General features: G+C 43.4%; 1 protein-coding gene across 16 annotated transcripts in view; it reads left to right on the plus strand.

Moving 5' to 3' along the window:
* The window catches only part of USP4 (ubiquitin specific peptidase 4), a 42757-nt gene that overhangs the window by 12204 nt on the left and 14077 nt on the right, over positions 1 to 16476 (plus strand). For 9 of the 16 annotated variants that reach the window (XR_011526982.1, XR_011526980.1, XR_011526983.1 and 6 more), the window contains 7 exons: positions 5551 to 5691; positions 6533 to 6650; positions 10027 to 10200; positions 11894 to 12052; positions 12946 to 13170; positions 14189 to 14272; positions 15328 to 15422. Coding sequence is in view for 8 of the 16 variants with exons in the window: in XM_008523963.2 (XP_008522185.1) it covers positions 5551 to 5691; positions 6533 to 6650; positions 10027 to 10200; positions 11894 to 12052; positions 12946 to 13170; positions 14189 to 14272; positions 15328 to 15422 (996 nt within the window). In the remaining 8 variants the exon portion in view is untranslated. Of the gene's footprint in view, positions 1 to 5550; positions 5692 to 6532; positions 6709 to 10026; positions 10201 to 11893; positions 12053 to 12945; positions 13171 to 14188; positions 14273 to 15327; positions 15423 to 16476 lie in introns of all 16 variants that reach the window. The other 7 variants (XR_011526984.1, XR_011526981.1, XM_008523964.2 and 4 more) reach the window with 3 other exon arrangements.

The following is a 16476-nucleotide window of genomic DNA, read 5'->3' on the forward strand; positions in this document are numbered from 1 at the left end:
TCCCACAAGACCACCCTCCTCTTCAGATGCCAGTTGAAAACCCAGGTTGGTACCTCTGCTCTCTACCGACAGGCTGCAAACTGGAGGTTCCAATGAACAGGTTCCAACAACCCCCTTCAACTCAAGATGCCAGTCGCAAGTCCAGGTTGTTAACCTATACTTGTGACCAACTGGCTATAAATCAGAGGTTCCTAAGACCCCCTCCTCAGATTTGATTAATTTGCTAGAAGGGTTCATAGAACTCAAGAAAACCCGTTTACTCACTAGATTACTGACTTCTTAGAAAGGCCATTAAAGGATATGAATCAACAGCCAGATGAAGAGATAAGGAGGGCGAGGTCCCAAACAAAGGAGCTTCTGTCTTCATGGAGCTTGGGGCCTTGCACAGTGGCACATGGAAGCATTCTGGTTCCCTAGCATGGAAGTTCTCAGAAAGAAGGATTTAAGAGCTGTCTTTTTGGGTTTTATGTAGGCTTTATTATGTAGTCATGATTGACTCAGTCTTTGGCTGTTGATTCAACCTCAAGCCCCTGCTCCGCTACCTGGACATCAGGGGGTGGGACTGAAAGTTCCAGTCCTCTGATCACCTGGCTGGTTCTTTTGGCAAGTAGCCCAGACCCTTGGGTGGGATCCAAAAGTTACCTTCGTTAACATAAACAAGACACTTTTATCATTCTGAACACTTAGGAAATTCCAAGAGTTTTTGGAGCTGTGAGCCAGGAAATGTAGATGAAGACCAAATATTATATGAGAAATATGTTTTGGTCGTCTGAATGGCCAAATATATATTTCTTATAAATCACAGTATTGCAACAATCCAGAAGTAAATTCTGGGTAATCCCAACATGGAAGACAAGTGAAGAGATGGGAGGCAGTAAAGAGCAGAGAGAGATGAAAATGTCCTGAACTGCTTTTCTTGGGGGGAATGTAGATAATTATAAGTTTAAGTAATTGATGGAGAAAAATAAAAATAGTTGTAGATCCTAATAAGTTAATGAAGTAACTACCAGAAATATAAAAATAGAATTTGTAACTTTGAAACGTGCTTTGTTCATTAGGTAAAGTTTGGTGGGAATTAACAAAGACCTGAAAATCAGTATGTTAAGCAAGATAGATGCGTCTGTCTTTCTAAAAAGAATTTCTGAGGTGAGCAGACCAGTGCTGGTATTCTTAGAAACCCAGCTGCTCTGTTCTGTTGCTCTGCTGTGTGGCTTTTACTTCAAAGGTGGTCACCTCATGGTCCAGGTTGACTGCTGGAGCTGAGGCGATTATAGCTGCCTTCAGGTAGCTAGGAGGAGGAAGCAGGAAGGACATACTCCTTCCTTTTAAGGAAGTTTCCTGAAAGTCACACATGAAACCTCCCGTAACATGTCTCTGGCCAATTGTTTGACCACACCTGGCTTCCGGGGAGGCTGGGAAATGCCTTTTAGCAGGGTTGCAAGGTGTCCAGCTAAAAATTGCGGTTCATGAACTAAGGAAAAAGGGAAGAATAGCTATTGGGAAGTGGAAGGAAAAAAAACACCTCTTTTTCTTCTCGACTCTGTGAATATTTCTGGCCACCAAACGTGTCGGGGTTTATCCCATATCAACCAATCTCTGACACCAGCTGGGTGTTCTACAATTTAACTCAGTCTTGACACTGTTTACCTGGAGATAGTGTCAGATCCCATAGGTTAAGGGCTCAGTCCCAGAAGACTGCCCCCACTTTAGATGCCAGTCACAAGTCCAGGTTGTTACCTGAGCTTCTGATGACCAGCTGTAAATCAGAGGTTCCCATGACCCCCTCCTTGGGCTTGATAATTTGCTAGAACAGTTCATGGAACTCAGGAAAACAGTTTACTTACTCGATTACGTTTATTATGAAAGGATATAACTCAGGAACAGCAAAATGGAAGATATGCTTAGGCAAGGTATAGGAGAAGGGTCCAGGAGCTTCTATGCTCTTTCCAGGCATGCCACCCTTCTAGCATCTCTACGTGTTCATCAACTCAGAAGCTTTGCAAACCACCTACTTAAGGGAATTTTATGGAGGTTTCTGTAAGTTGGCAAGATTGATTAAATCTTTTCGCCCTTGGTGACTGAACTCAGTCTCTAGCCCCTCCTTAGAGGTAGGGTAAAGGGGATGAGTGAAACTTCCAACCCTCTAATCACTGGTTGGTTCCGCTGGCAACCAGCCCTCCATCCTTTGTTAACTTAAACTGAAGTGTGGTTGAAAGGTCTTGTTATAAATAACAAAAGAAACTCCTTTCACCTTTATCACTTGGGAGCTATTTCAGGAACCTAGGAGAAAAAACAAATAAATGATGTTCCCATCACTCTTATCACTTAGAAAGTTGCAAGATTTTTAAGAGCTGTGTACCAGGAGCCATGGACAATACCAAAATATGTATTTCTCCTTATAAAGCACAGTATCATAGGAGGAATCAGGAAACTGCATCACCTAAAAAGGAAAATTCAATGGAAGGCAAGAAAGAAGGAAAAAAAGAACACCTGAAAAGTATGGTAATTAGAAAATGTGAACTAAGGAGGCTGAATTAAGTTCAGCTGTAACAGTAATTAGACTATAGGTTAAAGTCGCTAATCAAAAGACATGAACTCTTGGGTCAGATTTTTTTAAAAAACCAGCCATGTTCAGTAATACATTGTCTGTCAAAGAAGACACAGAGGGATAGAAATGGAGGGAATGGAAAAGTACATCAAGTGACTGTGTGATCCAGGGAAAGTCATTGACTGGCTTAATCCTTTTTTTAAACCAAATTTTACATATATCCTGGTCAAATTTACATATATCCTGGCCAGGAGAATAGTATAATGAAATTGTTTCCATTCAACTCTTTTATTGACTGGTGAGGGCCTCCTTGTAAATTCTGAGCATTTTCAGATAGTTTTCTCTTGTGGATTGCTCCAACCTTTGTGTTAGTGCTTCCAAGGTTTTCTGTAGACCTGGCCTCATTTCTCTCTCTCTCTCTCTTAACTTTACTTGCATGAGGTCTGTAAGGCCTGGTTAGCTCTGTACCACGGTCTCCTTTAAAGGCTGCCTGCCTGGAGTTGGAAGAGGTCAGTGTTCCTGAAATGGAGATGTGAGTGCACGCAGATGAGGGTTAACAGTGTTAGTGTAGAGAGATGACAGCTTAGGATGTTGTGAAGGCAGTGAGGGTTCTGGCTAAGAGTTCATTGTTATCTTAATAATAATGCCAGAAGCTGGACTTGGGATACTTAGAGTCAGTCTTAAAGGGTGGGCTCATCCTTAGAGCAGCATTTAGCCTGGAGGACATCTGAGAAGCAAGCAGAGTGCAATGGAGCAAGGAGGGCAGGCATGGGTATGTTATAGGGCCTCAGCCTTTGGTCTAGGGCATGTTTGATTTGTAATTAATAATGATCTTACATGACTAGGAGGAGAGAATATCTCAGTAGAAAGGTGCTGGGAGACCAGAGGCTTAACTAGAGTGTCTTTTACAAGCAGAGGGATCCTTATTTAGGGGTTTAGCCTCTGTTTTTTAGAGTGCTTGTGGCATGAGACTCAGTCACAACTGAGAGTGAGGTCTCACCTAATCTAATATGTGCACTTGAGAGTCAGGTGTTTCCCACTGATGCCTATTTCCCAGCCTGCAGCGCCCCAGGGTGTGCTTTGAGCCTGCCTGATGACAAATGACAAGTGCCCAAGCATTTCCCAGACACAAGTCACTTTTTTGCACAGAGTTCTTTCTTTTGATTTGTTGGTCAAGAGTGGGGTTTCTAAAAAACTGTTGTGTAAATTTTCAAGCATATAAAAAAATATCTTTATGTACTCTTTGTTGGTTTTCTTTTGATTGAATTTACTCTGAAAACTATAGGCAGTATTTTCTAGACATTTTAAACAAATGTCAAATAAAATTTTTCTTTGTTTTATTTCAACCAGAAATGTTGTCTCAGAAATTGACAAGTCTTGGTAGGATTTTTCCCCTTTTAAGTTCAAGGAACTAGAATAAGTTACCAGTGAATAGTTACTGGAAAAGGGAGTGTTAGACTATAATGCCTTGAGGTTCTGTGTGTCAGAATTTGAATTTCACTATCCTGTAGTATCTACCTGTCTCCAGACTTGAGATAACTTGAGTTTGCCATATCAGACCAGCTTGGGTAGTGACTTTCCTGTCTGCATAGGAAACTGGGAATACCTGCATCACGTTGAACAGGCCCCAAATGTGTGCTTATGTCATCTGTGTGGTGGAAGAGTGCTCCCTTGGCTCTGACGAGTCTCCCTTAGTGAGCTGCCTGAGTTCTTGGACTCCTTTGCAGCATGAGGATGAGGTTCCGTGAAGCAAATGCTCTTCAGGATTAAAGAAGGTGTATTTCCTTATGGGAAGGTGACAGGCCAGGAAGCCCTCTTTCCCCCTCCCTCACTGTGACCTCTGAGCATGGAGCAGAACTCCGTTCCTGATGCCCATTTAGACCCCTGGATAGTTTCCTAACATCTGCCCACTGCTGATGTAGGTACAGAATCACTCTTTATCTTTGCTGCCACAATTCGCTTTCTTCTCACAGGGAACCCTGGTTGACGTCAGATCCCATGAGGTTGGGCACTGTGCTAGGATAGCCCATCTTAATTATTTGCTGTATTCTAAAAATAACCCCAAATCTAGAAAGAAAATCACAGTTGTATGTATTTGAAACAATGCAGAATGATTCACTTCCTTCTACGTATTCTTATACAGATTTTAATATAAAGCTGATATCAATTTAAGATTTGGGGCAGTTAGCTCTTGAGTTAATCTGAAAGTAGGAATAAATCTAAAATAAGCTGTGAAAAATATTGAAACATGAGTTGGAAACAGAGAGATTACTCACATTTGGTAAATTTGAGGAAACGAAAGTAATTCCCTTTGAATAGCGTGGTGAAACCGAATTGCCATTGTCCTATTCTAGTATACTTACAGCCAGCTGTTTAATTTGGGTCAAGTATTTTTGGAGAAATTCATCTCTTAGTGCCATTTTTCTATGTCTTTTGCTGGTAACTCTTAAAATTCAGGGAAGCTTATGATTTATAGATCAAACCAGGATGCCCTAAGATCAAGCTTGTGGTTTATCCTATTGAAAGATTCAGTAGGACCGGCCCGGTGGCACAGCGGTTAAGTGCGCATGTTCTGCTTCTTGGCGGCCCAGGGTTTGCCAGTTTGGATCCCTGGTGCGGACGTGGCACTGCTTGGCAAAAGCCATGCTGTGGTAGGTGTCCCACATATAAAATAGAGGAATATGAGCATGGATGTTAGCTCAGGGCCAGTCTTCCTCAGCAAAAAGAGGAGGATTGGCAGTAGTTAGCTTAGGGCTAATCTTCCTCAAAAAAAAGATTCAGTATATGTCCATGTGGATGAATGAGACAGGAAGACCAATTAATTTCTTTACTCTTGTTTAAATAAAATTTATCTTGAGGTAGCATGAAAATAGGCTTTTTGCAATTTATTTTAAGTAACTGAATATGGAGAACCTTTATTTCTTGAGAAGAGACCTAAGACATTAGATAGGGCTTGCTTTTTGCAAAAAGTCAGTAGCATTGTTTCTGCTTCTCTCTCCCAGATCAAGCACTGTGCCTAGCAGAAATTTTACTACCTCTCCAAAATCATCAGCAAGTCCCTATTCCTCAGTGTCTGCCTCTCCCATTGCAAATGGTGATAGCACTAACACCTCTGGGATGCGCAGTTCCGGTGTCAGCAGGGGGTAAGAGCAGGCTCTTTCACTTTGCTTCCCTTTCCTCTGAATCCTTTCCCAGGCTGCACCTGGAGAGCTCCTCTGCTGCTGCACTAGTCATAAGTGGGATTAAGGTTCCCCATGGGAACACACTGCATGTAGTTTCTCACTCCATTTCATACCCTCAGTAAAGTGTGCATCCTGGTTCTGACTTACATTGCTTGACCTCCTGCGAGCTGGTATTTTCCCCACAGTATAAGTCACTGGTGGTCATGGGGTCACTGCATTTGTCTGTGAAGGGACAGGCTGGCCATATGGCAGAATAGCTGTAAGGAGATGATGCTCAGCTGTGGGAGAGCTCTGCCTGTTTTCCCTCTGGATGGCTGTGATCCTTTATCCAGGTGTTTCAGGAGCTCCTGCCACACACCACAGATGGAATGGAAGAGGAGGGTGAAGCGACAGACTGTGCATGAACACTCAGGCACAGTCAAGACTGAGTGTGGTCTGGTGGGTGGTGACAGGTGCAAGCTCTTGATCTCGGTAACCACAATGTTCTTCCCTGACATCACCTGGCAGATAGCCTTCTGGAGGGATACAAAATTAGCATTTGCCAAAGCCTGAGAGTGGAGAATTCAAATAGCATTTCTTCTCTTAAGGATATGCTTATCACCTGCTATCATGTCAAATCAAGGGCAGGGGCAGGGTTGGTGGATGGTGTGGCTAGAGGACTGGAGAAGGGAGTAGAGAGAGCTTGTATCATGGGATCATTACCAGACAAGAATTCTAGAGGCCCCAGAGGAGCCCCAAAATGACCCTGAGGGCATGTATGCAGCACTTAGCTTTTATTGCTGATGTGGGTTGTGTTTTCCAGTGGATCTGGCTTCTCTGCTTCATATAATTGTCAGGAGTCTCCATCGTCTCACATACAACCTGGGCTCTGCGGACTTGGAAACCTGGGGAACACCTGCTTCATGAACTCCGCTTTGCAGGTAGAGGGGAGAGCTGCCATCTCAGTAACACTGTGTCTTTACAGTACTCGAAGCTTGGGTAAGAGTGGCCTGCTAAGGTGTTGGGACGATCCTCTCCCAGGGGTCCCTACCTACCCTTTGTCAATATTTCAGGGTACTTCCCACTGATTACTACAGAGTGGCCTCATCAGTGTTTGTGGCCCCAAAATCTCTTCTTAATCAGTTCTAGGTTTGGTTTTGTAGTAAAAACGTTTTGAATTTTGTTGACCATTAGTGAATGACGCTCCCAGAAAGTATTGGAGTGCTTGCCTGGTTAATCTCTGATGAGATGAGAACTCACAGCAGCTGGTGCCAAGCTAAATTATGCCTAGGTTAAGGTTGACCATCTTTTCACCAATGACAGTTGTCTCACCTTATGTCCTCGACTGGAGAAAATTCTAAAATCCTCCCTTTGAAACCTTATTTATTCATTCATCAAATATTTATTGGACACATACTGTGTGACAGTACTGTGATGGCTATGGGCTAGAGTTAGGGTCCAGCTACAGAGTTAGGAGGGCGCAGTCCCCACAACTGCCTTAACTTCTGACACCAACTGCAAGTTTGGGGGTCCCCAAGACCACCTTCAGTTTTGATAATTTGCTAGAAGGACTCACTTTAAGTCGTGAGTCACTTAAAACTATTAGACTCACAGTTATGGTTTATTATAGGGAAAGGATACACATTAGAATTAGCCGAGGGAAGAAGTAAATAGGCGCCAGCCCCTTGGCTGAGTAGTTAAGTTCTCACGCTCTGCTTCAGTGGTCCAGAGTTTCACCTCTTTGGATCCTGGGCACAGACCTGGCAGTGCTCTTCAGGCTATGCTGAGGCAGCGTCCCACATAGCACAACCAGAAGGACCCAGAACTAGAATATACAACTATGTACGGGGGGGCTTTGGGGAGAAGAAGAAGAAGAAGAAGAAGAAGAAGAAAAAGATTGGCAACAGATGTTAGCTCAGGTGCCAATCTTTAAGGGAAAAAAGTAGATAGGGCAGAGTCCAGGAGGGTCCCCAGTGCAGGGCTTCTGTTGTCCTCTCCCTGTGAAGTCAAGATGCGTCACTCTTTTGGCATTGATGTGTAACATTAGGCATGGAGTGTTGCTGACCATGAAAACTCACTCAAGCTTTGTTGTCCAGAATTTTTATTGGGGATTTATTTCTTGGCTTGATTAATTGCCCAGATGGTTACAGTCAGTCTCCAGGCAGATTGATACCATGTTACCCAATTCCCCTACCCTAAGTTACACTGTTAGTCTTTTTGAAGCTGCTAGTTCTCACCTTAAGACTATGTGAGTGTGGCCAGCCCCCGCCCTAAATCACAGTGTTAGACTTTTCAGTATGACTGAAGGCCCCCAGGCAAAGAGATACTTCTATCAGGGATAACATTCCAAGAGTCAAAAGAATACTTTCCAGAAGCCAAGGGCAAATCCAGACCTTCTGTTTGGAGAAGGCCAAATTCTTTACCATACATGGGGACTCAGTGGTGAGCAAATCAAACATAGGTTTTTGTCCTCTCAAGACTTACATACTAATTTTGAAGTTTCTTGGAATATAAGCGAAAAGATAAAAAGATTTATTAAAAAATTAGGTAACTCTTGGGTTTGGATATTATTTTTCTCCACTGTGGTGAGGTGGGAATAAGCCTAGAACTAAAGAAAAGAGACTTTAGATTTGGCTTTTCATGGGGAGGTTTTCTCATCTCTTTGTACACTCAATTCTCCTCAGATGTCAAATGAAGATAATAATTGGTGAGGAGGTCTGTAGTTCTAGATGTAAATATTAGGAAAAAAAGAAAGGTTAAATTCCATGATTTAAGTTTCTGTCTCATGATGCTAGGAAAAGAACAAATAAAACCCAAAGGAAGTAGAAGGAGGGAAATAATAGAGATTAGAACAGAAATTAATGAAATACAAAGCACGTTTACAGTACAACCAAATCTGTTTCCTTGAAAAGAACTAATAAAATTAATAAACTCTTATGGAAACCAATCAGGAAGTAGAGAGAGACGATATCAAGGACTAATGCCAGGAATGAAAAAGGAACATTACTATAGATCCTATAGGCATTAAAAAGATTATTAGATGATAGTAGAACAACTTTATGCCATTAAATTAGACAATTTAGATGACAAGTTTTGGACAAGATGCTTTGAAAAAGCACAATTTATCAAAATTATATAGGAAGAAAGAGAAAATCTTAGTAGTCTTGTATTTGTTAAAGATATTGATTCGATAATTAAAAGCCTTACAACAAAGAAGATTCTTGTTCTGAATGGCTTTATTGGTGAATGTATTCAAAGTTATAAGGCAGAAGTGACACCAATCATACAAACTCTTTCAGGAAGATTTTAGACTATTATATTTCATACCTATAGACACAAATAATATAAATAAGATTTTAGCAAATCAAATTCAATGATATCTAAATAAAAGTGGTAACACAGGTGGGGTTTGTGCCAGGAGAGCTAGGTTGTTTTGACATGAAGAATTAATCAGTGTCATTACCATGGTAACAGAATAAAGGAGAAAACCATATGATCATCTTAATAGATATAGAAAAAGCATTTGATAAAATTCAATACCCGCCTTCATTTTTTAATTTGAAGAGTTAAAATTATTATTCACATGTACAGTGATATCATTTATTGTTTTTTTCTGCCACCTTATTATCCTGATTTTTTTCCCCCATAATGTTTTGGCTCTAGTAAAACATTTTGCCTTCAGCTTATTTATAGTTTGTCTTCTCATGAAACAGTGGAATGTCCCAATCAATTCTTTTTTTTTTCTTTTTAAAGATTTTATTTTTCGTTTTTCCCCCAAAGCCCCCTGGTACATAGTTGTATACTTTTGGTTGTGGGTCCTTCTAGTTGTGCTATGTGGGATGCCACCTCAGTGTGGCCTGATGAGTGGTGCCGTATCCATGCCCAGGATTCGAACTAGCGAAACCCTGGGCCGCTGAAGCAGAGCACAGGAACTTAACCACTCGGCCATGGGCCAGCCCCCCAATCAATTCTAATGAAAAAAGTTTTCTTAAAATTATCTTCCATTGAAGAGAAAATCATCGTGTGTCAGCCACTTCGGGTACACAGCTTTTGCCCTCAGGTAGCTTGTTTCAGAGACAGTTCTTAGGCAGTGATTGTGAGCTCCTCCAAGACCATTCCTTGGGAACTTAGCCACAAGATTGGCCACCAACTTGGGCTTCTGGGAGGCTGTGCCTTATTGTTGTGAGACTTTCAGAGAATCTGCTGAGTACTTCATTTGGTTCAGTTGACCCTCATTGGCCCTTTAGAACTTGGTTTATCTTGTGTCTTTGTGTGCTCTCTAGAAGAGGTATGAGTTCTCATCGTGTTCTCTTTCAGTGTTTGAGCAACACTGCACCACTGACTGACTACTTTCTCAAAGATGAGTATGAGGCCGAAATCAACAGAGACAACCCTCTGGGAATGAAAGGGGAAATTGCAGAAGCCTATGCAGAGCTCATTAAGCAGATGTGGTCTGGAAGGGATGCTCATGTGGCACCTCGCATGTTCAAAGTAGGTTGATTTGATATATATACTTTCTTCCCGTTTTGGGGAGAGTTGTTTAGTGTTGTAATGAGGCATTCTTTCACCTGTATTTTGGGGTTAAGATGGGATCTGAGACTAAAAGTACCACATGATTATATCCTTCTTTTTGTTGTTTAGTCGTTCATCACACACTTATCTTAAGTGACTCAGGGCCACCCTGCCTTGGCTGGGGATACTTCAGAAGTCATTTGTAAACTGGTTGCTCAGAGTGCTGTATTCGTGGTGGCAGTCTTTAAATGGTCAGCATGATAAGCCAGACCAGAAAAATTCAATTTAATTTCCAGTGTCATCAAAGAGTACTCCCAGGTTCTCTGAGCCTAGAACCTGTACCCACTGTGGTTTGAGTTGGGTCCCCTAAGTCAAGAATTGGGTTGAATTTCTTGGAAGGTGGTGTGAGGGGCAGTTCTCACTTGGGTCCCTCAGCTAGGAAGACTGAGGAGGAGATGGGGGAACTGCAACGAGCACTTGGAGCAACTGAGGCTTTCCATTGCCCTCAATGTTTTTTCCTGCTGAGGGGGAAGTGCCTTACTTCCATATGTTAAAATCTGGAAATTCTATTTAGCGTGCACCACTGTGATTCAAGGAGCCTTCATGAAGCACATGGTAGAAAAGATATGCATGTTTTTGATCCAAAGAGGAAAAAAAATAGCACCTTAGCTCAATGAGAAAATTAAAATCTTAGATGGCTTATTAAAATTGAAAATTAATTCTTTCCATATCCATGGCCGCATTAATCTCTGGGAAATGTATGTAAGTTACTATTCACATACAAAGTCATGAGAGACTGGGATTGGGTGACGACACATTGGGCTCCAGCTAATGTAAATAAATAATTGGCAGACAGTATTTAGGAAGATTAGGGGTAGTGTAGAGCTTCTTCAACGATGGACATGTTCTCCCTCTGCAGTCTGGTATGGTAGCCACTAGCCACTTGAAATGTGGTTAGAGTGAACAAGAAACTGAATTTTTAATTGTATGTAATTAATTTAAACCTAAATAGCCCCCCTGTGGTTAAGAGCTATGGTATTGGACAACACAAGTGTAGAGCAGTAGTTCTCCAACTTTAGAATGCAGCAGAATCTCTTGGAGGGCTTGTGAAAACAGACTGTTGGACCATCCCTGAGTTTCTGATTCTGGAAGTCTGGAGTGGGCCCTGAGAATGTGCATTTCTAACATGTTCAGAAGTGATGCTGATGCCACTAGTTTGGACTCCACTCTGCGGATCACTGGTGTAGTGCAGTACAAGACAGACACTTACTTAAGGATAGGAGGGCTGTTAGGTAGAGGAGGATTCCTCTGGCTGTTGCAGGTGCCATTTGTAAAGTTCTTAGGGAGACTGAACAAAAGAAGGTGGTCAGAGAGGGATTCTTGTCAGTACTGAGGAGGTGTGGCTACTCAGGGTGCCACCGTACACCCTTCTCTTAAGGTAGTGGCTGGCCCAGGTTCCTGTTGTTCTGGCTTTCAGATATGAGCCCTCTCTCTGGTGAGAACTACTGGTCTCCTTTAGGCCCTTGAGGAGTTATTTGGGCTACTCAACCCAGTGATGTGCTCCCTCACTGTCTCAGCTGACACTGCAAAACTATTTTTGATGATAGTTTCCCATCTGACTTCACTGGTTCTTTATATCTTATGCCATCTGATGTGGTTGCTTTTGTTGTAGACCCAAGTGGGACGTTTTGCCCCTCAGTTTTCTGGCTATCAGCAACAAGACTCTCAGGAGCTGTTAGCCTTTCTTCTAGATGGGTTGCACGAAGATCTGAACCGAGTGAAGAAGAAGCCCTACCTGGAGCTGAAGGATGCCAATGGGCGGCCAGATGCGGTATGATACTGAAGATTTTTGAACAATAGTATTCCAAAGAAGCTGCCTCCAGTTGAGAGTTGCAGGGACATCCTTCTGATCTTTGAGTGTTGGGCTCTGGTTGCCTCTCGCTGTTGTTGGTGATGTGAGCACATGCCTTGGTAGAGAAATGCATTCCAGGTCTAAAAGGGGATAACTCTAGTTACTCCTAATGCTCTCTCTTGGGCTTCTTCAAGTTACTGTCACTTTGTTCAGTATAATTTCATTGGTTAACCAGAGACTAGGGCACCCTGAAAACTGTGAAGTACCTGTAATGTGGTCCCTTGGGATTATTATACTCATTAAAATTCATCTATGATTATTAAAATAGTTTATTAATATTATTAGGGCACTTACACTTTTTTGCTTTGATTTTATGATCTATGAAGAGGGAATTTAGTATTTGTTACCTTATCATATTGGGGTGATCAATATCATACTTTAAAGTAGAATTTACATCTTAAAGGTAAAACCATGAGTTAGCTAAACTATAATATAAATTACAACCTCACTGAAGGGACTTTGGATCATCAGAAACCATATAGGAGGCCGTTCTTGCCCTGGTCAGGTCCATGTGCCCTTGGTGCTCTCAGTGCATCTGTCTCCCATCAGAGGACACACGGACACCTTGTTCCCCATAGATTCTACATCCACACTTTGTTAAGTATGGGATTAGGTGTAGAACTGGCATGCGGTGTGAGTATGGTATGCTAAGAACAGTCCTAGCCCTGGCTGGCCTGGACCAAGCTCTTGGCTGCACAGACCGCCTTGCCTTATAGTCCATTTCACATTTTGCTGTGAATCATTCGGGATGCAGGCTTAAAGGACTGAGAGGTGTTAAGCATGTCTTATTTATCCCTTCTCCTTTCTTCCAGGTGGTGGCAAAGGAAGCCTGGGAGAATCACAGGTTGAGGAATGACTCTGTGATTGTGGACACATTCCATGGTCTCTTCAAATCTACTTTGGTTTGCCCAGAATGTGCTAAAGTTTCTGTGACTTTTGACCCATTTTGCTATCTAACTCTCCCACTGCCCTTGAAGAAAGATCGAGTTATGGAGGTCTTCCTCGTTCCTGCTGACCCTCGCTGTAGACCTACCCAGGTAAGAGAGTTGGCATTCTCATGGTACCCCTCGTTGTGAGTGGTCTCCATACCCAGAGTGGCACTATTTCCATCTGCTGCATCAGAAACTCCGTCAGCTACCTCTGAATCCCTTTGGTGCTTGCCTGAGTGTGTGCCCTTGGCCTTTGTGTAATCCTGTATCATTCAAGGCATATTAGGGACTGGCCCCGTGGCCGAGAGGTTAAGTTCGCGCACTCCGCTTTGGCGGCCCAGAGTTTCACCAGTTCAAATCCTGGGCACGGACGTGGCACCGCTCATTAAGCCGTGCTGAGGCAGCGTCCCACATGCCACAACTGGAAGGACCCACAACTAAAAATACACAGCTATGTACCGCGGGACTTGGGGAGAAAAAAAGGAAAAGTAAAATCTTTAAGATAAATAAATAAATAATAAAATCTTAAAAAAAAAGAAAAGGCGTATTATGAGGGTCATCTGGGTTTCTCTGTCACTTTTTTTCCCCATGCTCCATTCACGCAACTAAAGTAACCTGGCTGATCCACTAGGTAGTCCTTGAATTTGAATATTGGGGAACCAGAAGCAAAGTACTTTCCTTGGTCAGGTTTACCCCTAAATCAGGTAGGAGAACCTGCCAGAACAAAAGGCCAGATGAGAGGTGTGACCAGCAAGTCTTAGTGCTTAGTCTTCTGGCTTTAGTTTCTTCATCTCCAAAGAAAGATGATAGATAGGACTAGGTGACAATTTGTATAACTTAAACAATTCATTAAAGGAAGTAGTGAATGGCTCCAACAAGTTAAGAATAAAATAAAACAATGTTTAGGAGAGAAAGAGATGGCCTAGCTCCTGTGCTGCTGCCTGAATAGAGGCAGGTGCTGATACAGATTTGTCTGTTTGCTCTTCTGGCCACTCATCTGGGCCTTGACTTCACCATACACTGTTTCTGGAAGGGCATCGCTGCCCTCCATGATGCCTGGTCCTCCCAGCTCATCTCCTACCCTTTCTGCAGCACTCTCATCACCCCTCTCATCTCTCTTTTACAGTATCGCGTGATTGTGCCGCTGATGGGGGCCGTGTCTGACCTGTGCGAGGCTCTCTCCAGGCTGTCTGGCATTGCTGCAGAGAACGTAAGGCGGGTGGTCCGTGGTGCTTAATGTACTGGGGAGTACTTCATAGTCCTTTGGAGTTTGTTTTCAACCTTGTATCCACTTTTGGGGGGTAGTTAGTATTGGCCAGCACAAATGTGATTATATCTGGATGCCTCAGACCTCCTGGCCCTCACTCGCTGTGCACAGTGTGGCTGAAACTGTCCCTTCCAGCCCTGGAGAACACTGTCTTTCCTCCATTGAGGTCACACTGGCCATGGTCAGAAGGCCAGGATTTGGGCTCTGCTCTCAGCTTTGCTGCCCCTTCCTACACGACCTCTTCTGTAGTATGAGAAGCTGGAAATTCTTTCCTGCCCTAAACTCCATAAGTCTGTGGAGTGACACTGTGATGTTCTTGAGAGAAATCTGTATTTAAAAATAACTGCTAACCCACAACTAGAATATACAACTATGTACCAGAGGGATTTGGGGAGATAAAGCAGAAAAAAAAAGAAAAAAAGATTGGCAACAGTTGTTAGATCAGGTGCCAATCTTAAAAAAAAACAAAAAACGAAAAACAACTGCTCATGCTGGGCTTTCTGCTGAGCCTAGCCCTGTGTGAGGTGAGGAAACTGAAGACCGCCCCTGGCACAAGGACCCATCCTCCTGCCCAGCCCTGGTCAGTGCCCTTGCTCCTCTCCACTCCTCTTGCACCCCTGCTGGTTTCAGGTGGTTGTGGTGATTGAGGTTTGGTCTGTTCTGTTCTGCTATGTGCTGAGGTTGGCTTAGAGACTTCCAGCCCTGGGGAACACCCCAGAGGCTTCTGGGTGACTGCCAGTCTCTGGTCAGCATTCACTCCCCACCATTCGAGGGCAGATCCCATTGTAAACCTCAGTACAGATGTTACCAGCATATCCTCTGCTGGTGGCAGCCATGCTGCTCCCCCTTGGACCTTGGCCCCTGAGCTCTGGGGCTGGGTGTATGGTGGTTTCTCTGGAGGCAGTGTTCCAGCTCCATATTTTTTTCATTTGTTCCTGGGTTTTTAGCAGAGGTGCTCTTATCCATCCTGTAATCTTTCTGTTACTGTACATTCTTAGATGGTGGTCACAGATGTGTATAATCACCGATTCCACAAAATTTTCCAAATGGATGAAGGTTTAAACCACATCATGCCTCGGGATGACATTTTCGTGTGAGTACTCAGCAGTTTTTGCTGCAGGGTCAAAGGAAACATTCTAGAGGCTTTACCTTGTTCGTGTCTCTATAGCAGAAGTTATGGTAGTCGGTGCTCATGTGGATTTACCCTGACCCCTGGGTGCAAGAGATGGGTGTTCAGGGAATTGTGGGCTGTCCTCAGTGAAGCATGTACTGCCACTTTAGAGCTAGATGTTCTAGATAACTGCTCAGGATGGTCACAGCCTTTTGTCAACAGTTGCTCCCTGTTAAGAAGGCCTATTCAGTCGTCCTACAGGTGGTCGTGCTGTCAGAAATGCCTTTCTCAGGAAGAGTCACAGCTTTGTCGGGGGCCACAGGAAGACAGGAAAAGGGACATGGTACAGGAAGGGTCTCGTCCTTTCTCCGTGCCACAGGCAGTGGCTCCTCAAGCAGGTGCCATCTCAGAATGACAGGGAGGGTTGATTTAAACAGCCTTTTTCAGCTCTAACATTCTACAATCTCTAAGACTCAGTTTTTTCACTTCAACTCCAGTTGGTCTCTTTGGCCTCTCCCGAGTCCTCTTGCCTCAAGGCTACTCTGTGTAATTGTGTGTGTCCCCCTCTTCCAGGTGGGGCAGAGTGGATGTGAGCTTGCCTTTGCTTCTAGATAGCCACTTGCTCAGGGAAGCTTGAATGTGGACCACATCCATGCTGTCTCTCTCATTCGTCCTCACTTAGAAGCTTGCCTCTGCTGAGAGGTTTTTAGGATTTTGTTTTGGTTTTTGTTTTTGGCTGAGGAATGCAGCACACAAAGGAGGCATTTTCTTCCCTTTACATTTTTGGGCCTCTAACTTCTAGGTCACTTTAAAAGAAATAGTACTTGACCACGTCCAAGATCCTGGTTCTCTTCACCCTTGCATAGGCTGCCTCCCCGTTCACAGCCATCTTCCCTCACTTTACAGATGGAGAGCACCAAGGCTTATACTGGGGCTGCAGAGCTAGGGCACGGGAAAGGCAGCTTTCATGTCCTTTTCTGACCCCAAGTCCTTAACACAGTCTCCCTCAACTCTGGAAACTAATGTTTGCACATAC

The sequence above is a fragment of the Equus przewalskii genome, chromosome 15 (genome assembly GCF_037783145.1).
Source record: "Equus przewalskii isolate Varuska chromosome 15, EquPr2, whole genome shotgun sequence".
Lineage (NCBI taxonomy): Eukaryota > Metazoa > Chordata > Mammalia > Perissodactyla > Equidae > Equus > Equus przewalskii.